Raw genomic sequence first — 26804 nt, 5'->3', positions numbered from 1 at the left:
TATGGGGGTCAAAATTTTGACTCCCATAAATGGCCGACCATGTTAGTTCGCACAGTAGAAGGAAAACCACGCAATTTCGAGGCAAACTTGTGTGGATCATTGTATTCTACTTTTAAAACATCTTTCCAACCATATGCATTTTATAAAAAACGGTTACAAACGCTTTTTATAGACCAACTCGTCCGATCCAAGGCAACGTGTTCCTTTAAGTAGAAAAAAATATCATTCCCGAGTCTTTCCAAGCGTACATTAATGTTAGCAAACTGGCTAAAATGTGCGTTACTGCACTCATTGTAAACAATATCTGGATAAAACCTCGTTTTAATAAAACTTTACTAACTTGTGTTATAATCAGGGTACAGTGCCGCTGTTCGTCTGACATGAAATAAAGGCACTAAACACCATTGGTAATGTTTACCCCAAACAATTGTTAGCATAAAAACTTCCTTGGTAACGAGCAATGGCCATGCGAGCTACTGATAGCAAAACAATTTTTCAGAAATTGATCTCTTTTTCTTACCCAAGAAATAATTTAAAGACATTAGGCCTAAACGCACACAATATTGAGTAACCGGTTTTTCCCCCCATTATTCTCTTTCAACTTCGATGACCAATTGAGTCTACATTTCCACAGACTTGTTATTTTATGCATGGTAATCCCATAACTATTGGTAACTACTCAAAATATATGTTAGTACAAAAACTTACTTGGTTACCGGTAATGAGCAAAGGAGAGCTGTTGATAGCACAAAACATTGTGTGAAATGACTCCCTCTGAAGTAATGTAGTTTCTGATAAAGAGGTAATTTATCACTCACTTAAAAAGCTTCGGGTCTGAAGTATTTTAATACTATTTTTTTGTTAGCCATCTGAAAACTCACAAATTCATTATTCTCTTGAAACTTCGATGGTCAACCGAGTATATTTTGACAGATTTGTTATTTTATGCATATGATGAGATCCACCAAGTGAGAATAGGCCTACTGGCATGACTGGTATTCGACATTTACCAAACGTGTCCAGTGCCTTTAACCCAACTAGCTTAAGATGTCCACTAAAATGCAATGGATATCTCTGATGAATGCCATTCTTTCCCCTTTTACTAACCAATTACAACCACTAGAGGGCACTGTTCAGTTTCAAAAGTAAAACATGGTTTTATTTCCAATAACACATGCAGTTTTGACAGTTATTATTGGCTGGTAGGATTAGCAGGTTTCCACACAATTAGTAAGGCTCAGTTGGTGCAGTTTGCAAACTTTAAGTAGTATAGGTTTCAATTTGTTTTACCAGAAATAACACATTTATGTTTTAAAACACTATTGATTTCCATTATTATTATTTTCTTTTACTAAATCTATTGCATAAACTTAGGACAACATTTTTAGAGTTGGTCAGGTATAAACGCAAAGCAAACAGTATGGGTTTTTCAGGGGCACAATCTGCTAAGCATTGGATTTCAAGCCATATAGCTGTCTGCATTTATTTATTTTTTTTATATTTTTTTTTTACCCTTTGTAACACCTTATTTAGGAATTGAGCCATTTTTGGAGACACCATATTTTGTTTTCATAATAGTGTTTGGAGTTTTCCGTCCTGTGACCCTTCCCCCCACCCCAAACACAAATTCAAACTTGGAAAAAAATCATATTTACAAATTATTGCTTACAAAATCCAGCCTTGAGTCTTGATTATAAATGGCACACTTGCCTACATGTATCTCTCTACCTATGATGCTTGTGCTTATGGTGATGCTTATGCTTTGAATGTTTGTGCTTGTGTTCTTTTCTCGACTTGGATGAACTTCGACTGGAGTTCCCAGATCGAGGCTCTTCATCTTTCTCCACTTTGATGCGGATCTCTGGGCTAGGAGCAGAGCCATCCTCTATGTCCCTCTCTTTCACTCGTTTAGACTGAGAATGCTCAGGACTATCGCCAGCTTCATGTGACCTAGTCAGGTCCTTCTCGACTTTGATGTGTGGCTTCTCAGCGACTTCACTATGATGTGAATCTCTTCGGCGATCTCTCCGATCGTCCTTTCTTCCCGAGTGAGAACGTCTTGGACTCCTCCTTGACCTGCGGCTATATGAATCCTCCTTGAAGCTTCCTCGCCGTGAATTCCGATGTCCGAGGGAGTCTTCCCGTTGTCTGCTATGTTCTCTTGATCTTGGGTGGTCAGGACTAGGGCTGACCTCTCGGGATCTGGACGGGGTTTGAATCGGTGAGGTATCAGCTCTCTCGGAGGTTTGAACTGAGCTTTCGTCATCACCTTGTATCGCCTGTCGTATCTCAGTCATCTGATTCTCAATCACGTCCCTCATGATCTGTCAAATTTAAAATTATTGACAACATTTTGGTTACCTTAGAGAAAGAAATATGTGATTTCAAATAATAAAGCTCATGTCATGGTTGTACTTTTGCATGAAAATGTTGTGTTCAACCAATGTTGTATGGTGTTAAGAGCATCAAATTTAAGTTCTGGTGGTTAAGTCATTGGAGGTTGGGTGAGAAACCCGGTCATGACCCATACACTGTATATCCTCGAGCAAGATGTTTTACTATAGTTGTGTCTCTCCATCCAGGGATATAAACATTGATTCTTTCTTTGGATTATTTTTGTTGCTGTTCAACCCCAAATCATTTTTAAATTAACCTGTTTTCCATTTCCCGTTGTGGTTTTTTATTTGGTTTAAGAAACAAATACTCATGACGAATCCTCATACCTCTGTTTGAGAACGCCTAGTGATGTGAACATTCTTGGCACGGTAACTCTGACGACGTCGTTTGTAGTCCCTTAACTCAGCCAGAACCTCCAGTTTACTCTTCTTTACTTGAATTTGATCTATGAAACAAATTAAATGTTTTATTATGGTGTTTGGCGTCCTGGCCGAGCGGATAAGTGTACTGAACTCAAGCTCTGGCGTTTCTGTAATACCAGCAGGTTAACAGAGTGCGGGTTTGAATTCCAGTATTGACATAAATGTGTCCCTAAGCAAATACGTTCAACTTAAAGTTGTAGCTACATGTACTGTGTGTTGTGTAATGGGTTTAAAACAACCTAGTACACTTATCGTTAAAAGAAGGGGTTGCCCCCAACATTTCTGGTATAGTTGGCTACAGACTACGCCGAGGCACCTTGTAAACTGTTACATGGTGCTAGTTTAAACAAATGAGTCTTAAAGTTCAACTAAAGCTCAGCATGCCTTGTAGAACAAGCGATTTGAGATTCAAGTGTGATAAAGCACTTCATAAGTAGTGGCACTACTTTCTTTGTCCCCCAGGTTGCATCCCCACCGAAATCACACCTCAGGTTATTTTTTTTCTGATAGTATAAATTGTGTTTAACCCAAAACCATGGCAACCACATTAATGTTATCATGTGGGCTTTAAGCCAGATCAAGACTAAATCTTGCAACAGTCATCATGGAAAACTGTCTTTGGAAAAGAGTGGCTGAAAACTGTTCCCATGTCCCAGACAATCTTTAAAGGTGTATTGAAATCCGAAATACCACCTCAGTTTAAGCCAGATCAAGACTAAATCTTGTGTAGATCCGACATTTTGGTAAAACTGCTCACCTCTCTTCAGCAGGCTATCAGGATCCAGTTCCAGTTCCTGGAGGGAGATAGCGCTCTGTCTATTTGTAGCTTTGGACTTCTCGATGATCGTATCATAAATTGCTAGCCTCTCCGCTGGAGTAAATGTCTTATCCATTCGCTCCACGGTACGGGGTACCTTCTTGTCTGCAAAGCTTCCTACAAAACGAAAAGCAAACGAGGAATCATTTTAATAAGGCATGTGAAGTTACTACAAATATTACTCTGTGAATTATTTTGTGGCGTGTCAAGACAGAGCGGTTTGGCAGTCCCAAGCTCTGAGTTGTGGGTTTGAATCCAAGTCACGACACTTGTGCCCTTTAGCAAGATACTTGATCATACTTGCTTCGTAAAATAGCCTTCACTTGAAGTGGCAGTCTGGCCTTGTGATGTTATAATTAATAATAATTGTGGCTTCTTATAAAGTGCACATGTCCATCACCCAGTGACGCTCCTGGCACTGTAACATACAGTAGGAGATTTTTCATGAAAAAAGACTAAAATATAAGAAGATGTGAGCTATAAGAACAAAGTGGTATTGCAATTCTACCTCACCATAAATAAAGTAGACTTTAAGTTGAGTTTAAGGCATTCTGTTGCACATTTTGATATGGAGAAGAGCACTGTAAACTCGTTTTGAAAGTCGAAAACTCATGTGGATGAATGACAGTTTTGTCATTGGATGAGTCAACTTTTCTACATGCAACTACAGGACTGGAACTACAACTACATGCAATTACAGGACTGGAACCTGTAATGATCGGTGTGTAATGGATAATACGTAGATGGGGTCGTGGTGTTTAATCCAACTAAGCAGTCAGTGTTTTTTTTTCCATTGACCAGAAAAAGCACTGAGTATGCATTGCTAACCATACATCAGCTCGTTGGGGAAAAACAAATTTGGTTTAATCTTTCCCCACAAAGAAACACATACTACATGTTATCATAGTTATCCTAACAACATGCGTACGAACACCAATGACAACAATATTATTTTAGATTATATAACACCCAAGCAGATCCTTGCCATTTGATTGGAGGATTGTCCGTCACGTGATAGCAAATAAAAGTACCATTGCACGCTGAGTCACTCACCGTGCTTTTTCGTTCCATCCGAAAAGTACCATTGCACGCTGCCAGCGTGCAATGGTACTTTTCGGATGGAATGAAAAAGCTGAGTAAAAACATCACTGCGTGCGCGTGCCTTTGGTAACGCTGCAGCAGTGTTACTGCAAGGCATAAAATTACTAGCATTCAGCTTCTACAATTAAAAATTGTAGGCCTACACGCTTTGTTTGTTTTGAAAGTTGTATCTTTCAATCAAAATGACAAAGATCTACTTGGATGTTATATAAAACAAATAATGAATGTTTTTCATTCGTGCAATGGTGCGAATATGTTCATTCGTTGAAAGCTGGAATGTTCCATTCAACTCGGCTCCGCCTCGTTGATTAGAACATTCCATCTTTCAACTCATGAACATATTCGCACCATTGCACTCATAAACATTCATTATGTGTATATTAATGCTTGTCATCACGTACTCTGCACCCCTATAAAACACCTGTTAATCCCCTCATTAAAGTTATATTTTCAAAGAGGATACAATTTAAGGATATATGTAGAAGACGACTTTGAGTGATATGAGTGAAACCACCTGCCTCAAGTTAATGGTCTCAGGGCTCATCACTGAAAGAGAATAAAAAAGTCAGTTCACAGGTTCAGTTTCATATCATCTGGGAGTTAAAGGGAGGGTATGTATCCCTGATAATTACTCCAAAAGTTAATAAACGTAAAACCTTACACACTGTACTTGGTAAGAAGCCTTGCTGATATTGATAGGGCCTACAATTTTGAGAAGATGATTCTCTTCTAAGGAACATGGTTTTCAAAAGAGGAATACAAAAAATTCAATCTGAGAAAAGTTTCTCAGATTGTGTATTCCAATTAGGGATTGCTCTTCCTCCGTGGACATAACCACTTCATGTTTGTTTACGATATCTCTAAAATGCTACCACCTTTTGAAATGAAATTTGCACAGGTTGGTATATCATCAATATTTACAGAATCAAATCAATTGAATGGTGTAAAAAAAAAAACGGTAAACTTTGCCCCTTTATAGATGTTCAAGTTGCACCTGTATAAAGAATACTGCTTAGTTTTTACTAATACGCCGATGGGTGTAAGGCACCATATACTGGGTCGGAAAGGGGGGGGGAGAGTGAGAAAACTGTTCTTACCTGGGACTTTGGACAGTATCTCTTTCTGCGTGTCATTATCTGTCAACAAAAAGGTGACAGGTCAACATTCATACTTGACAGACTAAGCAGATGTGGGTGGCTTCATGCATCTGGTCGTTGCCACATGCCCCTTGAAATGTTACGTTACGTTGCTAAATGTGGTAAAGTAATTTCTCCCGTAACAAAATATCATGAGTATTTTCAGCATGGTCGCATTCTAGATCACTGGACCCAAGCTCTTGTGTTGTCAGCAGCAGAGTGTGGGTTCAAGTCCCTGTCATGACACCTGTGCTCTTCACTTCAGCAAGGCACTTAACTGAAACATATTTGCTTGATAAAAAATAGGAAGGTACCAGCCTGGCGCATAGTTGTACAAATAGTGGTAGTTGATTTGGGTTGGAAGCTCAAATAAGTTAAACGGGACCTCACCTTAAAGTGGCCATCTGGCCTTGTGACGTTAGGAGATATAAAAAGTATATGTAAATTGTCTGGGCATGAGTTCTCAAATTTTGTAAGTGTCCCACAAACAAATTGAGACAAGGTTGCAACCAACGTCCCCCCCCCCCCAACGCCCTACACCACACCACCACCAACAAAATAAATAAATAAATAAACAATTCATGTGAACAGCAATTTGTGACAGAAACAATGTACCGGCATTTGTGTGTGGCCATTGCCTTTTTGCCCAGGATGTCCCGAGTTTCAGTCCCTCATCATCGTGAAGAGAAAAACATAATAACAATTTAGTGCTGTCTATCCTGTTAAGTTTTGTATTGTTTTGTGTTGTAACAAGCACATCCATCACAAGCCTCGGCTCTTAGGATGATGCCTCCATGTGTAAATCTGGTAATCAATTTTCTACTGAATTGAAAACAACACAAATTACAGTTTAACCACAAGCTATCAGGCCTGCATGTCAAATAAAGAACAGACAATCTCTTGTCATTAAAAGGCAGTGGACACTATTGGTAATTACTCAAAATAATTATTAGCATAAAACCTTACTTGGTAACGAGTAATGGGGAGCTGTTTATACTATAAAACATTGTGAGAAACGGCTCCCTCTGAAGTAACTTAGTTTTCACGAAAAGTAAATTTCCTCGAATTTGCTTCGAGACCTCAGATTTAGAATTTAAGTTCTCAAAATCAAGCATCTGAAAGCACACTGCTTTGTGTGACAAGGGTGTTTTTTTCCCATTATTATCTCGCATTTTCGACAACCGATTGAGCAAAAACTTTCACAGGTTTGTTATTTTGTGCATTTGTTGTGCATTTGTTGAGATACACCAAGTAAGAAGACTGGTCTTTGACAATTACCAATAGTGTTCAGTGTCTTTAATGCTTACCTATCAGCACAGGTACCACACAGTTTGATTGGGAGTAGAAGAAGTGTGTGCTTTGAATCTCTTTCTGGAAACAAACCAATAATAATAAAACTTAAAACCATGCAGCTGTTATATTGATGGACCAATGTTTTCAAAACTGAACCACCCTGGTTTGTTTAACCCTCTCTCTTATCTCTTTATAAAGTAGACAAAAATGCATTTGCCCAAGGTCTCCTCTTCAAATTGTACTTGCTTGAGTTCGATATCACAACCTAAAACCAATTTCCCCTAAAATGCCTTGCCTCACTTTTGCCATTGTTAGCAAAAGCAAATGTCAAGCAGCTGTACATCTTTGGGGTCAGCAAAGTTTCACTTTAGTTTAAGGGTTAATTTGAATTAGGGCATTCAATCTCTATCCCATACATGTACATGCCATAATGCGCTGCCCCTCCATTCGGCCAACAACATAATACAGCTTAACAGAAGATATGTAGGCAAAGGATTGATTTCACAAAGCACTTTGTTTTATATTAAAGACGTTTTGACCACCAAAAGGATGAACATGGCACAGTCGCCACGAGTGATGGGCGTGGCAAGGGGTCAAAACACAGATACCGTCTTGTGTAGGGTCTCCCGCTACATAGTGTTATAGTTGATTCTTGACCACGGAATATTCACAATCTACAATCAAGGTATAGACCCCTTGCAACACGCGCAGCGTACTCGCATGTGCCTATCCTGGGTGTCATTTTGGGTGTCAAAATCGTATACAAACATGCACATTGCACAAAAGAGAGCTGACACTCAAAATTAAGTGCACTATTCGGAGGCGCATACTGTAATGTGTAAGAAGTCAAAGCTCCCCCTTGCATAAAGCAAAACCCTACAGGTACGCTGCGGTCACGTGCTTGTTTTTACGCACAGAGACAGCTACTGTCCAATGATCTGCCTCCTTTTTGAAAGTGTGACATCATACGCAATGGGTCTGTAACAAGCTTAGTGTCTGCACCTGGCAGTTGCCATGGTTATTTACCTGTTCCTCTCTGGTGTAGCCCTCGGCTACCAGCTCACACTCCTCAGCGTGTTTCTTCAGCGAAGACTCAGGGATGACGTGATGTGAATTGATTGGACAAACCTTCATCCTCTTTTCATTCTAAGTCAGACAAACGAAATAAGATTAAATCCACTGAACTCTTTAGGGCTAAATTTCATAAAAATATTTTAAAAGTAGAATATAATAATCCACACAAGTATCACTCGAAATTGTTAGTTCGCAAAGTAAGAGGAAAACCATGCAATTTCGAGGCAACTTTGTGTGGATCATTTGTATTCTACTTTTTAACAATCTTTCTAACCAATGCATTTTATAACAAACGGTTACAAATGCAATGTGTTCCTATAAGCAGAAAATACTGTGTGTGGGGCACCTGTTGCAATAACTTAGTGTCAATCTTTTTGAAATTTGGCTGGTTACCAGTTTCTGTTAAGCAAGATTTGTTTGTGCTTAGCAAGTTTTTGTGCTTATACAGTTTTTGTGCTTATACAGGCTTTGTGAAATTGGGCTCAGAGTGTTACCTTTTACTGATAAAAAAACCTAAATACCCAATTTCAGAGAGCCTGTAAGCACACGCACTACAAATGTATTCAAGCAACAATAAGCACAGACAAATTTTGCTTAAAAAAAGTGGTTACCAAAAAATTCAAAACAATTATCAATGCAACTGGTGTGCCATGCATTATTTTGCTTAGCAAAGAAAGTATTAAATTATGAGACTGAATCTGTGTTACTCTTTGTGATTGTTAACAAGGTGCTGCTGCACACTCAGCAGGCACTTCCGGAAACACAGCCCATCTGATTGACAAAGCAATAAGAGATATGTCTTGCTTTAAGAACACCGGTGTCAAAACCCGGACTCAAACCCGCACTCTGCAGATTGGAAACACCAGAGCTTGAGTCCAGTGCAATTGACAACTCCGACTAGTAAAGAAGAGGTAAATAAACGAGTTGTGTGGACGAGGCATCATGTCCTCGAAGCTTGGACTTTTGACTTACAAGAAGCTCCTCTCTGTTCCAGTTGAGATCCCCAAGAAAGCAATCCAGCTGGCTCTGGCTTGTCTCAATGAACGCAGACAGGTTGTCGATTGTAGCTTGACGAGCTTCAAGCTGATCCTCTGCCATGATGGCTCGCCAAATTGTGTCTAAGAACCTACAGTTGTAGAAAGAAAGTTTTAAAAATATCAATGTGATGTTTTGGGTCCTACAATGATGTACATACAGTGATTATATAGTATCCGAATCAAACTACCTTTTACTACAGAAAAGAAAAAGTGTGCCCCATTACAATGTCGCAAACACTTTGCTGTCCATCTAAATATAATACAGGGCCACTCCAGCAGGGTTAGGGTTAGGGTTAGGGTTAGGGTTATGCCGTTAGCATTAGGGTTAGGGTTATGGTTATGCGGGTTATGGTTAGGGTTTGCATGGTTAGGGTTAGGGTTAGGGTTAGGGCTGTCGCCGAGTGTGGCTCTGTATTCTATAGTTACTCCTCAACTGAGTGTTGTTTTGTTTTAAAAATGATCTTCAGGTCAAAGAAACTTGGCGAACTCCCATAAGCTGTCACTGCCCCGCTCTCCCAGTTCAAATCCACTCTTAATCTACCCTACATGTAGTTGCTTCATCGGTCAAACGCGTGTGTAATCTTGGCGTGATATCTCATCATGGGACTTTGCCGAGTTAAAGTAGAAGTAGAAGCTAGCAATGTAAGTTTGCCCCCGGTCATACAACCTCTGATACAATTATTTCTTTTACTATTTTATAAGCTGAAATCTTTCTAATTCATTCTTAATCTTAGTTAGTCTTTTATTATGAATTAGTTTATTAAGTCTAACTAATTCATTCTTAATTTTAATCTTAGTTAGTCTTTTAATTTATTAAGTTTAATTGTTTTAGTATTTATAAAATTGAAAAGCCTACATGGTCATGATGGTAACTTCCGTTATTATAATAATATTAATATTAAAATATAAATAATTAATTAATCATTATTTATTACAATAATTATTAATTAGGTTAGGCCTAATAATTAGACTGTGACTGTGAAGTGTGAGTGTGATGGATAGAAAGACTAACAGTGGTAAACACAATCAATACAGCATGGAACTTTATGATAATGTTCCAGAAATGTTCTTACATTACCAACATATTAACATTATACACAAAATAAACATGTGTTCACTACCGCAAACCAAAGGACGAGTTGACTTACTAATCGGTCTTTCAACATGTTTAAGTTTTTGGTTTTGCTCAGTAATAAAAAAACCCGAGAAAGTCAAAGTGTCAGGACTCTTACCGAACTGGTTAGTGAGTGTCTCAAGCGTGGACTTGTGAAGATACAATGAATACTGCATCAGCTGGAGTTAGGACAGTTAGTGAATCAATTTCCTTCTTGTTGTTGCTGTTTCATCTTCTGATTGAAGAACTAACGAAGAAAATGTAAACAAACAAAACAGAACGATCGCGAATCACGTTTCTTGTTCTCCGTAAAAAGTTGAGCAGCGCCCTCAAGTGGCAAGCTATAGTGGCAAGCTATTCAATGTTTTGATGTCACATGCTCCACGCACCAAACTACAAAAGTGACACCGACCGAGTTTTTGTATCGAGTTTAAAACTTCCCAAGGTCTGCATTTTCCACTCGCTCGGTGTATATAGTTCTAATGCACTATGGACGCAACATTCGACGAGGCCCAAAAGCAGTTCATGTTGGGCCAGTTTAAGGTGGCAGAGAAACTATTCACGGATTTTGTTGAACAATGTAATGCGGAAGTAACTTGCGACAGCAGTGCCTCGTGTGACAAAACTAATCGAGAGTGAGTGCTTGTATGTACATGTAGTAGTAGTAGTACAGGGGGAGGCCCAGCCTAACTATCATTGTACCAATCATGCTTTTATGCGGTTCCGTTCCGCTATCGTCTCCCGTGAAAGCGGAACGAAACCGCATAGTTCTAGGAGTAGGCCCAGACTAGACTCCCAGTGGCCCAGTGGCCAGTGAGTAGTGAGTGTGTTCAAACTCAAGTCAATAGTTGCACACTGCACAGCCAATTCATAAGTTAAAAACTTCATTACTTTTTCACTCAGAACAGTGTACTGTGTATATACATTGTATGCTTTATTTTAGTTCTGTTTTGGGCTCTTTGGGCTCTTCTTAAGTTATGGTACTCATAACAATTCAGTGGGTGAATTTTTCAATTTGTAATCAAATCAAAAATATTTTACCCAGTAACTGGGCTGGGGCTCTGCTGATGATATGAACTCATCAACAAAAAATGACATTTGCGACAGTACAGAGCCCCAGTTACAATACTCGGGTACTGGTTATAATCACATTCCCGGCCCTAGTAGTAGGAGCCTGTGTGGTAGGCGGCAAACCCAGTCCCTTGGGATGAATGAAGGTTAATTCCTCCATTGACCAGCATGCTCAACCATGGAGGTAGAATGGCTCAACTGAGTATGTTGGTGGAAGAACCCCCCCCCCTCTCGAAGCAAAACTAGTGCCCAGTGCAGTTCCTTTTAATCATCAAGTATATGTGCAACCTTGTTCCATGTAGCAACAGTGCATTCTCTTATGTCTTTATGATCATTTTATAATGATCATTGATTATCATTATAAATGCTTTAAAAACAATGCTTATAATACTACTTTTTGTTTGTACACAGAAAAATGCTGGCCCAAGCATATAACAACCGTGGCCAGATAAAATACCTACGTGTGGACTTTGACGAGGCTGTGGAGGACTACACGGCTGCCATTAATGTGGATGATACCTTCGCCATAGCGTACTACAACAGAGGACAAATTCATTACAGGCTAGGTACTGGTTGGTTTCATGCTGTTTACTAATCCATGGTTTCACATAGTAAACCTTTCATTTCCCTTCTGGGGGGTAAATTTTATAATTGGCATTTCATAAAGCCTGTAAGCACTAAATCCTGTTAGGCACAGGCAGCTTACAAAACAGGTTACCAGCCCCAAATTGCCATGATAGTGCAAGTAAAGTACTGCAAGAGAGGACAAATTCATTACCATGGCCCAATTTCATGGCTCTGCTTACCGCTTAATTCTGCACTTACGATGAGGATTCACCGCTTACATGTACCTGTAAGCGCCAAATTTCTGCACTAGCTTTGTAAGCGTAGAATGCCTAGTAACGCGGAGTACGCATACGCAGAATCCAAAATTCGTTGCTAACCTGTGACCTGCTAGCCATAAGCACAGAATTCCCTGCGTTCGTAAGCGCCGATTCTGTGCTTACAGTAAGCAGAGCCTTGCAATTTGGCCCAGCTGGCTACTTGATGGTTTCATGCTCATCCTAGGCTTCACAATAACCAGTCAATCAGCAACCCATGCAAGCTTACACTAATTGCCAGGTTTTATCTGCAGCATTTTATGTGTGTTTTCATGTGTGACCTCGATGTGAATATTTAATTAGTCTGAAGGGCTTCTGAAATTCAGTCTTTCTCAGCCTTATCTGAAAAGTATTGACAGAAATTATGTAGCAGTACATCGAAATGAAGAGCATGTTTTTTTTTTTTGTATGAACAAAATCGGTGCAACTCAAACTAAAAGAAATTGCTTCAAAAAGAAAGAAAACAAGTCAAAAAAATATGGCAGATTGTCCCGTTATGAATGTCGCCAACAGTTCTGAAAAAAGATGGATGGATAGATTATTTGATATTCTTCCTGGAAATGTTAAAAGCGAAACCGGGTGATACCTAGTCCAGTCAGGATACAGCAATTTCCACCAGTAGTCAAAAAATCCTGTTACGAAAAAAGCCACCATTGGACAGCATAGTTTTCCTGCATGGTGCATCATCGATTGATATGGCAGCCTGCTGTTTTTTTGTGGGTATGGTGCCCCGACCGCCGAGCCAGCGTTAGTCAATAACAAAAGAGCCTCAGGTCTAGCATGAGCTGACCCTGAGCTTGTAAGACTCTTCTGTTGTTTTACAAATGCTGGCTTGGCGGTCACGGCACATTACCCACTCTTTTTAAAATTGGAGTTGCACCAATTTTTTTCATACAAAATTACAGATATGCTCTTCGTTTAAATTTACTGGTGCATTATTTTTGTTGAGACTTTTCATAGAAGGCCGAAAAAGACTGAATTCCAGAAACCCCTTTGACTAATTAAATATTCATACCAAGGCCACACATGAAAACCCATGAACATTTTGCAGATAAAAGGAAAGGAATTTGTCACTGTGTGTGGTGCAGATTGACTTTTTTTTTTTTTTGAACTCACTTTCATTCAGAGCTTACAATTTTGAAAAACAGAAAATATGTACGAGAATTGAAGCAGTATGGTTCATTATATATTAATTGACACTTTTTTGGTTTCTTTTCCCTCCTTGTTTCATATAGCAAGATTTCAATCTGGAATCAATGACTTCAAAGAAGCTTTACGACTCTGTCCCGACTTCCCTGATGCTGAAGTGGCCCTGAAGACGTCTCAGGAAGACTTAGAAAGAAGTCAACACGTCCCGCCAAGCCAGCATTTATGATGCGGTTTCCGTGGAAACTTGCTCCATGTAGTCCTTCAAGTGGATAAGTACGTAAGGGGAATTCATATCAAGTTTTTCGATGAGGTTTTTTTATATGATTGTTCTTGGTTGAAAGAGAGATCATAGTGTGGCTGAATAGCAGGCCTGGTACTTCACAAAGGTTTGCCATGGTGCCTTTGAAAAGCTCCAACAGGTATCTCCTCATATGGTGTCGTTTATCAAGGAGAAATTGCCTTGGTGCCCTTTCAAAAACAAAGCATACAGGCTTCTGTTGGGGTATACCTCATTATAGCAAAGAAAGATACTCAACCTTTATAACAGGCGTCAAACGCTTAAAGGCAGTGGACACGTACTATTGGTAGGTACTCAAAATAATTATTATCATAAAACTTTCTTGATTACGAGTAATGGGGAGAGGTTGATAAACATTGTGAGAAACAGCTCCCACTGAAGTGACGTAGTTTTCAAGAAAGAAGTAATTTCCCACGACTTTGATTTCGAGACCTCAAGTTTTAGAATTTGAGGTCTCGAAATCAACATTTGAATGCACACAACTTTATGTGACCATGTGACCATGGTGTGACAAGGGTGTTGTTTCTTCCATTAATTTTTTGCGACTTCAACGACTGATTGAGCTCAGATTTGTTATTTTATGCATTATGTTGACATACACCAACTGTAAAGACTGGTCTTTCTTAATAACCGATAGTGTCTAGTGTCTTTAATAAGATGTTTGTTACCTCAACCAAATTGTACAAAGCCCTGAAAGTACCATCCAACATGTCCAGATCCTGAGTCAGGAAAATCCTGACCTGAGATAATTTACTGCAGAGTTTCGATATCTTGAAATTAAGACATCAACTTCCCAAGATGATATTTCGGGATGACAATGTCTTGAAAGTTTCTCCTGAAGACGAGCAGAGTTTGAAACGTTGCGACAACATTGGTTCTTTTCAGAGCCAACACTCGCACAAAAGAGTTTTATTATGTGGTTGTACTGGCAAGTTTACTATTTATTGATTTATAGTTACCTCTGATCTTAAAAAAAGATTGCTGACTTCTCAAGATAATCCATCTTGGGGTGATGACATTCTGAAAATAAGATGCCGTCTTCATCAAAGGCACTGGACACTGCTGGTAATTACTCAAAAAATGTTCAGCAGAAAGCTTTCTTGGTAATGAGCAAACAAGAGCTGTTGACTGGAAAAATTGTGAGATACATCTAGTTCTGAAGTAGGTTTTTTTTTTTACTGGAAAAAGAGGTAATTTCTCTGGCAAATACTAAAAGGAACTTCAGGCCTGAAACCTTTTTAGGCATCTTAAAGCACACAAACTTGTGCAGCAAGGGTGATTTTCTTTCATTGTTACCTTGCAACGTTAATGACCAATTGATTCCCACTTTGCCAAGGTTTGTGATTTTGTGCATATATTGAGATACACCAAGTGAGAATGGTCTTTGACAATTACCAATAGTGTCCAGTGTCCAGTACATATCTCCTATGGCTAGACTAGAAAAACTAATTTATTTTTGGAATAAATTCTACTTTCAGGATGTCGTCTTCATGGGTGACAAGTAAATCTGAAAGACCTCCCACTTCTACCATGTGGACCCCCAAGGTAATTGTTATCTGGAATAAGCCTTGGAGACTAGTACGACTAGTGTCAAAGTCGCGACTATTGATTTCTTAGACAAGTCGCAACGCTACTGTTTTTCAACTACTCAGTTAACATGGTTAATCGCGCCGCCACGTCTGGGTCTACTTCAAAAATATTTGCGACCCTATGCTGGGTAATTGAATAGTGTCGATCGCGACTTTTCACAACAACATTATTTACTTACAAAACACAATCGGTGACACAATCCTTCAATCCTTTAAGCAATAAGTTTTATATGTTGCGCCTGCGGCAAACAATCTGTCGCAATGCATCTTCAAAATTTTTTAATTTTGTCGCGACCGTGCCCAAATCACCTTCCTCTACTTCCAAGATGTCATCTTTAGTAAGTCATCTGTCATCTGCTGTTTCCACAGCTTTTTTAAAACTGTACCAACTGTCCAAATTGTTTGTAATTATTAACGAAAAAGCTGAAGAGGGAGTGTAGGCATTCTGGTTTATTTATTTACTGTACTGGCGGTCAAGCAGGCCGATAAGTACTTATACAAGTAAAAAATAGTTCAGATAGGTGAAAATATATAGATGTTGGTGTTATTGTTAATGTGTTGAGTTTTTTTTTCAATTTATTTTTTAGTTGTTGAGTTTATGTATTGATTGTTTGTGTTTATGTCCTGTGCTATTAAATAGTTTTTGTTTGGCGCCATTGTTACTGTTTATTGTGATTGAGTTTTTGCACCCCTTTTTATTGAGCCACAATGGATGTTTGTGTGGTTGATATTATTTTTTGTTTGTGCATTGTTGTGATCATTTTATCAAAAGGACATTATTTATTACTGATATGTTCACACTTAATTTAACTAAATAATGGGGAACAAAAAGTTATCTCTGCTCAACCATCGGAAATGCAGCACCTATTATCTTGTCAATAATGTAGTAAACAAACTGTTTTGTCATCATTATACAAATGTTTACTTGGTAGGACTTGAAACTTGGTGCATGGTGGAAATAATATATGGAAAGGTTTGCGGTAACACCATTTAATGACTATCTCTAATGAGTTTATATGGTTCTTAAAGTTTCAACTGACCGTCATCTCAGAAGACGATCAGAGCATACTGATCGAAACGTCGAGTTGAACTGTTCTTTTCAGAACCACCCCTACTCATTAGGAATAGTCAATGCATGGTGTTACCGCAAACCTTTCCATATCAATGGTTTACTTGTTAATGGATTCTGCACTTGTTCGGTTTGTAGTATGTTTGTGCTATTATTTTCCAAATGTTAACACCAACATATTTGTGCGTGTTCTATATGTCCACCTAGACAGTTAGGCCTAGCTGCACTAGTAGTTTTGTATGAGTTAGTGTCATCATTTAAAGAGTTACAGTTTTTGTTTTATTTATCACTGATTATATGGAAAGGTTTGCGGTAACACCATAATAACTATTTCTGAATGAGTTAGTTGGTTTTGAACAGAACCGTTGGTTTTCAACTGTCAGAGTTGAAACCAATGGTTCTTTTCAGAACCACCCAAGTCAATAGAGATAGTCATTACTTGGTGTTACCGCAAACCTTTCCATATCGTATCTTCACCATGCACAGTTTCAAATCCTACTTATCCCATATTGACAAGCCAACACAGTGCCTTCACACTACATGCACCCCACGGAGTTGTAACGGGGAAGTTGGAAAAAAACCTCATACAAAGGCAAACATACACAACTGAACATACACTCAGTTTTAGTGAATGATGAGTGAATAGACATACTTTTTTATTTGAATACTGTAAGTAAAGGCCTACATTATCACATACATTTAAACCTCTGAAGTCTTTATTTTTTCCCTAGACGTACTTCCCTATAATACTATTTATAACAGTTGTGTTCAGGCCTAAAACTAATATCAATGTATTCACATACGAAAGGCTAGAGGAATAGTTGTCAACAAGTCACCGTTGCTGAAACCCGTTTAGAATGTTTCTAATTAATATGGAAACTGAGGTCACATGAGAGTAAACATATTTTAATTGTGTAAATAAACATTAATTATCAATACACATCTCCGGTGCTTATTAGAAAGATTCTCGAAAAACCCCGTTATGCCATCACCCATGTTACCGTATGGGAGGTCTGTTTTTGTATAACTGCTTTGTCGCATCATGAACGTATAACGAAACAACATCCCACGCATGACGTCAAGGTTTTGTAATGTTGACGGACGCCACCAGCGGCAGTTTTGATCGAGGATCACGACAAATTCTTAAGGATATCAAAATTACATTTAGATGAAAGAATGAAGAACACACAAGTTTATCAGCATTTCTTTTAATTTTTTTTTGTTTAGCTCAAGTAGCTGTAAAATTTGAAGCCTGCGGCTTAAAAATATAAAGAAAGTTATCAATATGTTAAAATGCAAGGTACCATTTCAAACGGATAATAAAAATTAAGTTTAAAACAGTCAATTATATCGACATTATATCGATAAATATATCGATAACTATGCACTTGTTCAAAGGCACTGAATATGTTTGGTATTTGTCAAAGACCAGTATTCTCACAATAACAAGTTCGTGGGAATCTGAGCTCAATTGGTCATCGAAGTTGCATGGAAACAATAAAAGAAAAAGAAAAAACCGCTGGTTCACAAGGTTGTGAGCTTCAGTTGCCTGTAAAAAAAAACTTCAAGCCTGAGGTCTTTTTTTCTTCAGATTTAAATATTTTAGTGAGAAATAAACACCTCACAATGCGTATTTTTTTCAACAGCTCTTTACTTACCAAGTATATGCAATATATTTTTTTACTAATTACCAGAAGTGTCCAGAGTGCCCCTAATTTAGAAGAATAAATAAAACTATTGAAAAGGTAAGAACTACGTATTTAATATTTTATTTGAACCAGACAATACATCTCTCGGTAGACGTTAGGGTTGAAACTTTATGTTGCGATCTTGTTTTAAAGCTGTAAATGGCACGTTTTTCGCCGAAAGTTACGACAGACATACACAAACTCTTGCACACAAGGTCAACGCACAAAAGAATATAACACATTAATGTCAAAGTTAATTGTACACGGCTGATGTACGTGAGGTTGTGTTGGGATCCCGACTAAAAAGTAGTTTTTGATTAATCTGATTTGCGATTTTGTTTTATCGCGTGTAACCTTTAATCAAAGCTTGAAAACTTCTCGAAACTGTTGAAAGATATTTAAAAAACTGAATGAAGATTTTAGTCCGATCAAGATCGGCCAAACATTCCAAATGTTTCAGTAAAATATGTTTTTAAAGGGTCAAATAATTAAAGACAACATTTTTGGCCGGATACTTTGAGCCAACCGATACTGATCTTTTGAAACCATGACGTATTTCCGTACAATTTTGTCTGATACGGACTGTCGTGAACGTTAACATAACAGTTTGACCAATTCTTTCCGGTTTATTTTGTCCTATTTAGATTTATACCATATGCCTAGTCCGTGTCAGACAACGACAATGGGTATACATACATTTGGTCCAGTAATCCATCCTTTCATATTGACCATCACTTTATTCGTCCCCACCACTTTATTCGTATTGGTTCACAGCCACCAATTTAAACATGGACACCTTGATTGGCTATACTTTTTGTGGACCCTTCCCTTAACCCCCCCCCCCCCCAATTGTCTATAAATGGATATTTATTTGTTTGTACTTGTTTTATGCCTCTGGATAAGGTCCGGTTTGGATCGAAAGCCAAGGCTATCTAACCCTACTCGTCATAAATTATATACATACATAGCTCCATCCATACATACACAAATATTTTGTATACCACCAGCTCATCACTATATCAAAATGGACGATCGTTTCCTATGACAGATACGGACCATCGTCTCCAAACATATTGAACTGGCCATCATGTCCGAACCATGTCCGAAGATTTAGAACACTGGGGACTCCGATTCATGTCAGACGACGTTGTCCGAAATTGTCCCTGGTGTTTGATAAACATTAAAGACCTCCGTGTCCGACCCATATGTCCGAATGTTTGATATTCGTGTCCGATCCATTATTTTCTACACGGATTGTAACATTGGGCTACATATGATGTGTCACGGTGTCCAAAAATGGACATTCGTTTCCGATGATGGATTTTCAGTGCTCGGGATTTGGACCATCGTGCCCGGTTCGTTGTGCCCGGTTCGTTGTGCCCGGTCCGTGTCCCGTCATCCAAAATGGTCCATAAAGTCTGACTAGAATAGTTTCACCCGAGATTTATTTATTGCTTCATAAATCCAGAGAAGGAAAACGATCCTTGTTTTTTGGCTTGAGGTGATGAAGACTTGTTTTTGCCCGTAGACTTGTTTAGGAAGTCATGGGACTGATCGGTGCCGCTCTTCGATCTCCTGGCGTACCTCTTGCCGTGGGTATCCATGCTACCACGGTTAATTCTTGAGGTGAAATCCGAAGGATGATGGCTACCGGAATTCCCAAAGCGACGCGGCAAACTGGGCGACCATGTGACGTGCTTAGTTCCTTTAGGAGATCTGCCTTGAATCGGACTGGGTGTATCCCCTGGAAGAGTAGAGTGTCCTTCGGTAGAGCATCCCTCGCAGAGGGTAGCGTTCAACCGGAAGTCCTGCCGGACTTCCCCCTTCAAGCTACTGGCGAGAGTGTTCTTGACGGGGGCAGAAACGAGGGTAGACGGGGAGGTTATCAAACTGTTGTCTTTCTTGATCGGATTCGGTGAGAAAAGACAAGGTAGCGAGGAAAGGCTCGTTGTTGTCGTGTTTTTATCGGTATGATGGGTACAGATCGTTTCAGCTTCTCTCGCCTTCGGAGCGTTTCTTAATTTGTGAGTAGGACTTGGCAGGGGACTTGATGATAAAGGAGGCAGTTTAAACGATGCACTTGAAATTAAGGTGTTTTGCGGTGGTGGTCTTATAGTTAAGATCGGTGCGTTTGATCTAGGTGGAGGCGAGTGCGTCAGCGACACAAACCGAGTCAGACAATGGTCTTTGAACTTGCGCATTTTCGGTGAAAAATACTCGGTATAACGTTCATAGACGGACTTACTTTTTCTTAGTGGACGGTTGTTCCCCTCTTCTAGTTGTTCGTCATATCGAACCTGTTCATCACCCCTGGGTAGATCTTCGATGTAACGTCTGACGTACCAATCGGCATCTTTATCGTCAGAACTTAGGTCATTTAGGAAGTGTGCAGTGTCGTACTCAGCCGTAACCCCGGCGTCGATGCGGCCCTCTCTGTGAGCTTCGTGCATCATCTTCGGTTCGTTGTTCGGCTCGTTGTTCGGCAGGGTTGCACCGGTAGGTTGCTCATCAGGTGATACCGAGAAATGGTGACTCTTGGTTTGGTCAAAGTAACTTCTACCGGTCGCGAACGAGGAGAAATCGGTATCGTCAGTCCTCCCGACCGATCTGAAATTTAAATGGTCAACATCAGTCCATGTCATCGACCGGACTCGCTGATCATAGCCATCGTTGTCTATCCGGAGTTGAGAGAGTGTCGGGGCGAGGGTTCCAGTCTGCGTTTGACAACGGCAGTCAGCGTGTTGCTGATCGCATTCGATGTCATGTGCTTCCCAAACTGCGCTTTCGAAATACATTATGATGAAAAATTTGCTTCCGGATTTGTAACTGTTTTTTTTTATTTAGATATGCTAATTCATAATATATTGGCGTTAGCCGCAACTGTTTCAAACTTGGCTGTAATACCTCTCCGGAGTCATGGAGTATGCCTAAAGGTACTGAATTCAAACATGTACTTGCGCCAGCGAGTTGTGTGTCATTAGACTGACGTATGCTATTAATAAAGTCCGGTTTCTGTAGCATAATACATGAGTGTCCAACTAAAGAATACGTATTGTCTTCTACCTCATTGTGAATAAAGTAACAACTATCAGATACCAAACAATGCCTTGAAAACTGCTATAATTGGCAAAAGAGACGGAGTTAGCCTAGTTCACACTCATCTTAATTACCTTGATACTTGCACGTAACGAAACCATTGGACACCGGCTGTCTGCTCCTGTTTGTTGATTTGTTGTGTGGAGATGACGTAAAGACGTCGACAAGGCTTCCGATAATAATAGTTATCCATCAGGTGAAAACGAAAACACCTCACAAGCTAGGTAACAAAGTTCCAAAGTAGTTTCTACAGATTCCTTCTTCTAAGAATAAGATAGTTTTAACTGGAATCGTTACATAAATAAACCATTGGACACGGACTGTTGGTTGGTTTGTTTTGTGGAGATGAAGCAAACACGTCGACACGGCTTGGGATAATAATAGTTATTTAGGTAAATACGAAAACACATCTGTAAGCTAGGTAACAAAACTGAAATGTAGTTTCTACAGACTCCTCTTCTAAGAGTTGTGATGTAAGCATGGAATTAGTGATTTCCAGGTATAGTTGAAACGACAACGGGCACTATTGGTCATTGTCAAAGACCAGTCTTCTCACTTGGTGTATCTCAGCATTATGCATTAAAGACACTGGACACTATTGGTAATTGTCTAAGACCAGTCTTCTCACTTGGTGTATCTCAGCATTAGGCATTTAAGACACTGGACACTATTGGTAATTGTCAAAGACCAGTTTTCTCACTTGGTGTATCTCAACATTACACATTAAAGACACTGGGCACTGTTGGTCATTGTCAAAGACCAGTCTTCTCACTTGGTGTATCTCAACATTAGGCATTAAAGACACTGGACACTATTGGTAATTGTCTAAGACCAGTCTTCTCACTTGGTGTATCTCAGCATTAGGCATTAAAGACACTGGACACTATTGGTAATTGTCTAAGACCAGTCTTCTCACATGGTGTATCTCAACATTACACATTAAAGACACTGGGCACTGTTGGTCATTGTCAAAGACCAGTCTTCTCACTTGGTGTATCTCAACATTAGGCATTAAAGACACTGGACACTATTGGTAATTGTCTAAGACCAGTCTTCTCACTTGGTGTATCTCAGCATTAGGCATTAAAGACACTGGACACTATTGGTAATTGTCAAAGACCAGTCTTCTCACATGGTGTATCTCAACATTACACATTAAAGACACTGGGCACTGTTGGTCATTGTCAAAGACCAGTCTTCTCACTTGGTGTATCTCAGCATTAGGCATTAAAGACACTGGGCACTGTTGGTCATTGTCAAAGACCAGTCTTCTCACTTGGTGTATCTCAGCATTAGGCATTAAAGACACTGGGCACTGTTGGTCATTGTCAAAGACCAGTCTTCTCACTTGGTGTATCTCAACATTAGGCATTAAAGACACTGTACACTATTGGTAATTGTCAAAGACCAGTCTTCTCACATGGTGTATCTCAACACTAGGCATTAAAGACACTGGATTCTATTGGTAATTGTCAAAGACCAGTCTTCTCACATGGTGTATCTCAACATTATATGCACAAAATAACAAGCTTGTAAAAATGTCAGCTCAATTGGTCGTCGAAGTTGTGAGATAGCTTTGAAAAAAAAAAAATCCATGTCACACTAAATTGTCTGCTTTCAGATGCTTGATTTCGAGACCTCAAAATCTAACTCCGAGGTCTCGAAATAAAAGTTCAAATATTTTTAGTGGAAAATTACTTCTCTCTCGAAAACTATGTTACTTTAGAGGGAGCCGTTTCTCACAAAATATTATCCTATCAACGGCTCTCTATTAATCGTTAACAAATTTTTTTTGCTAACAATTATTTGTAGTAATTACCAATAGTGTCCAGTGCCTTTATACCTGGAAACGTTACATCTTTTACTTTGTGGTGAAGCGTGATGTAAGTATGCAGGCAGTGATTTTCAGGTAGTTTATCTGTTTGTAATAGCGAGGGAAGTCAAGTCCCATTCAGTGAATATATAGCAGCTGGTATCTGCATACTATCTGGCTTGGGAATACTTGCACAAGAATTATGTGCGAGTAAAATATTCTTAAAGGCACTGGACACTATACACATAAATTTGTTAGCATGTGTAACAACTTACCTGGTAACGAGCACGATGGAGAACTGTTGATAGTATAAAGCACTGTAAGAATAGGTTCTCTCTGAAGTAACGTAGTTTTTGAATAAGATGTAATTTCTCACTTGAATATTAAGAGACTTCAGGCAAGTAGCCTTTCTCTGTAATTTTTTTTTTCCTCTTCAACTTTTCTCTTGCAACTTCAATGCCATTGATTCAAAGTGAGAATAAACTAGTCTTTGAAAGGTGTTCAGCGCATTTGATTTAACATGATCTGGTTGAACATGTTACTCTGTATAGAAAGATTGACTAAAAGAGCCGCAGACCTTTCATGAACATGAAATTCACTGAATATCAACAAATCTTTCCCTGTTCTGGAGAACAAATTTGACTGCAAATGGTGGCATCACTGTGAGTATTATCTTTGTTATGGTGACCATAACATGCACACACAGTACTGCTCTTCATTTTCTTGTATAGCGATACAAAAAGAAATGTCTTTCTGATGCAATCGGCAAAAGGTTTGCAGACTGATTAATTATAAGTAAATGGAGACGATAGGTGGCAGCAGACTCGTCAGATGGGGTGCGACTAGACGGGGCCCCTGTCTTTATCCGCTATGACCCAAAGACAGGTATTGCTCTAACAGAACCAGTGATATGATTGGATACAATGTACATGTACTGCGATACATGTACATCCAAAATGTGATGATGTTTTTTGACTGCGAAATGATATCATTTGACTGCGAAATATATGCAAGTGACGTCAGATGTTCTGGCTAGGGATGTGCCACACTTAATAAACCCCCTCAGCAACCAACTTTAATCGCAAATACTCAAAAATACTCCAATAAAATTATATAACGAGTATCTCAGCCTCTTGAAAACCAACCCAACATATTTTCAGACAACTAAAGTTCAGATTTCTATCAAATTTTGGAAAGGTCGGCCTTTTGAAACTTGTGCTTGTTACACCCCTCCCCCCCCAAAAAAAAAAAAAAAAAAAAAAAAAAAATTCACGTAGTATCTGTATTGTCATGATTAAACCTTTTATGTCGAGCCAGAGAGCCGTATATACACGGCTCTGCCCAGAGCCTGCGCCAGCGCCCTCTATCGGCTGCTCGCAGTCTTTTTTCGTGAGGCACCCCTCCAATTCCAAAGCCAAACAGAACCAACTTCAAAGCCCAAGTGTATCCTATCTCCTCAAAAGTGGAACCACAGAACCCTAATGTTGTAATATATTATGATAATTGCGCATAAGCTGCATGACCCTAATAGTATTTGTATTTTTATATCAAAGGATTACAAAAAATTAATGATTTAATTTAGAAAGGTGCAATAATTGTGGCATGTATGTATTATGATTTAATAGCGTGGCGCACCAATAATTATACGCCTTTGCTTGTGAAGGGCGCCCCCAATATAATGTTTATAGGCAAACCTTTGACTAGGCAAGTCTTCTTTTCAATTTATGTAGGGATCAATAGTCATTGTTCTCTGCTTATGTGACTTAGAGGTTGATGAGTCCTACACGAATAACGGTTTTGGCAAGAAGTCAGTCAGGACTCGATTCACATATTTTTTATTATTTTTGGACCCTCACTTTTGACATTCGCGAATCGTACAACTAAGCGCTTGATTGATAACAACTTCGCTGTCCCCCTCTTTTATGTAATGAAGCAAAACATCTCTCGCTGGTATACAGCGCTTGGTTGCTGGGGTCGATTTCACAAAGAGTTGGGACTAGTCGTGACTTAGGACTAGTCCTAGGAGATATACAAATTGCATGGATAGTCCTAAGTTAGGACGAGTAACTGGTCCTAACTCGAGATAAGACTTGTCCTAACTCTTTGTGAAATCCACAGCTGGTGATTTTAGATATTTATTGGGGGACTCTTCACGATCTTCCAAAAAAATCGCTATGTCAAAACCAATCATCACAACTTTTCCGAAGTGCTGGAGGCTACATTCTTCCTAAATTACTATTAAAGTTCCGTATCTGAAGTTCCGTGTTGAAGTTCCGTATTGAACCCTAGCACGTCCAAACTTAAGATAGGACTAATCGTAGCGTTTCGTGAAATCGGCTGCTGGAGTCCTACTTATCCACATTGATAAAGACAGGTATACTTGCTTTCCATAACCAGTGATTTTATTGGGTACAATGATTTCATTGGATAAACTTACAGTTACGTGAGCTTTATGTATCCGTGTTTTGATTGGTCCGAGGTGAATGTATGGTTGTTGCAACCCCCCCCCCCCCCCCCCATGTAAAATGAAAGTATGTGAACTGTGATTATGGGCGGGGATTGACCTTGGGTAGGAGGCCAGTCTTTGGCGTTGTTCACAAGCCTGGAAGTGTGACGTCAGATGTTCAGGCCAGGTGGAGGCATGCGCTGCACCTCAACAAGACGAGCACTATTAATTGTAAAAACAGCGCCCTCTTGGCCTCATGCACGAACAGTCTTTTCGTGCTGCCAACATCCTAAAGGTTTATACTGGTTTATAAATTACATGGGTTCCGGGTGTCATGGGGCCTGTGCGTCGGTTTGAGCCGGAATAACACTCAAGAATCAGCCACTTGGTCAAACTGCCAGGGTGTGGTTGGGTGGGGTTTGGGGCGGGGATGCCGCAAGGCTGCCCGGAGGTTTGCCAGGGACACTGCCGTACTCAACAACATTGCTGGTTTCATTTTAGCAGAGGTTTGGATGTTGTGTGTACACTCGGACAAAGACATCCACGTGTCAGATTTTGTACGACCCCCCTCCCCAAGAATCAAACAAAACAAGACGAGCACAACACATTTTGTAGTCATGCAAAATTCGCCAAACCTTGGGAGTTACAACTTTTTTTGTGCAAAAGTTACCTCATAATTTGACCAAACAAAACAAAACGAGCACAGCAAAAACACACACACAAAGAAAAAACGAAGAAGATGGGCTAAAATTAATTGCTTTGTTGCTATTTATTTAAAAAATCGTTCCCAGATCGCCTACTTTCAAACTATCCATAGTGAGCATAATAATAATATTACTAATACAGTCAAATACATCATATTAATTCGTATATTAGTGAAGTGGTACAACAAAAAAGGAAACATTTTAAGACAACTTGTATACAAAAATATTCTTTCCTTCGACCTTTTTCTTAAGTTCTGTCGGGTATATACAATTATTACACGTACATGTTCCTTGTTGATTGTCTGCATATTGCACAGCAACACCTTGTAAACCAATTTCTTTTTCCATGTAAAAGGAATAGGTTTCATAATTTAAACGTGGGCACCAATGACTAACTAATGTTTACAGTGTGTGAGCACTATTATTATAACAAGCCACTATTATTATTATAATACATTTATTATTGCAACAAAGGTTGTGTTACCGGATAATCGTGCGCTCCTTTGCTGCAATTTACAGAGAGTGTCCCAAATGCTTTATTGATTACTGCAAATGAGTAGTCAATCTCTTGCCCAATGGTTTGACTTTGTCTGTACTGTTATACTTTAG

General features: G+C 39.2%; 2 protein-coding genes across 3 annotated transcripts; one reads left to right on the top strand and one right to left on the bottom strand.

Annotated features, from left to right (window-relative positions):
• Positions 1-248: 248 nt before the first annotated feature.
• Positions 249-10710, bottom strand: LOC139949580 (U11/U12 small nuclear ribonucleoprotein 48 kDa protein-like). The gene is made up of 8 exons (XM_071947982.1): positions 10510-10710; positions 9213-9366; positions 8193-8312; positions 7181-7244; positions 5835-5873; positions 3577-3753; positions 2724-2842; positions 249-2324 (listed from the first exon to the last, which is right to left on the bottom strand). Exons 2-8 carry the CDS (start codon positions 9336-9338, stop codon positions 1725-1727), a joined length of 1245 nt encoding a protein of 414 aa, XP_071804083.1. The 5' UTR covers positions 9339-9366; positions 10510-10710; the 3' UTR covers positions 249-1724.
• A 61-nt stretch (positions 10711-10771) lies between these two features.
• Positions 10772-18154, top strand: LOC139950162 (tetratricopeptide repeat protein 32-like). Of its 2 annotated transcripts, none has more exons than XR_011787619.1 (4): positions 10772-11026; positions 11874-12028; positions 13579-13769; positions 15269-18154. XR_011787619.1 is itself a non-coding variant. In XM_071948784.1 (4 exons), exons 1-3 carry the CDS (start codon positions 10881-10883, stop codon positions 13716-13718), a joined length of 441 nt encoding a protein of 146 aa, XP_071804885.1. In that variant the 5' UTR covers positions 10772-10880; the 3' UTR covers positions 13719-13765; positions 15269-18154. The 2 variants fall into 2 exon arrangements, 1 of the variants encoding a protein (XP_071804885.1); XM_071948784.1 differs by having other exon boundaries at positions 13579-13765.
• The last annotated feature ends 8650 nt before the right edge of the window (positions 18155-26804 follow it).

The sequence above is a fragment of the Asterias amurensis genome, chromosome 17 (assembly GCF_032118995.1).
Source record: "Asterias amurensis chromosome 17, ASM3211899v1".
In the NCBI taxonomy this organism is placed as follows: Eukaryota; Metazoa; Echinodermata; class Asteroidea; order Forcipulatida; family Asteriidae; genus Asterias; species Asterias amurensis.
Note: the sequence above shows the minus strand (reverse complement) of the source record. Positions and strands in the feature narration are given on the sequence as shown.

Bases quoted from the DNA above. Each gene is read 5' to 3' on its own strand.
- LOC139949580 (XM_071947982.1), bottom strand. From the start codon at position 9,338: ATGGCAGAGGATCAGCTTGAAGCTCGTCAAGCTACAATCGACAACCTG. The intron at 2,843-3,576 runs GTGAGCAGTTTT...TTTGTTTCATAG, and splicing joins TGATAGCCTGCTGAAGAGAG to ATCAAATTCAAGTAAAGAAG. The intron at 2,325-2,723 runs GTATGAGGATTC...TAAATTTGACAG, and splicing joins CTAGGCGTTCTCAAACAGAG to ATCATGAGGGACGTGATTGA.
- LOC139950162 (XM_071948784.1), top strand. From the start codon at position 10,881: ATGGACGCAACATTCGACGAGGCCCAAAAGCAGTTCATGTTGGGCCAG. The intron at 11,027-11,873 runs GTGAGTGCTTGT...GTTTGTACACAG, and splicing joins TGTGACAAAACTAATCGAGA to AAAAATGCTGGCCCAAGCAT. The intron at 12,029-13,578 runs GTACTGGTTGGT...TGTTTCATATAG, and splicing joins ACAAATTCATTACAGGCTAG to CAAGATTTCAATCTGGAATC.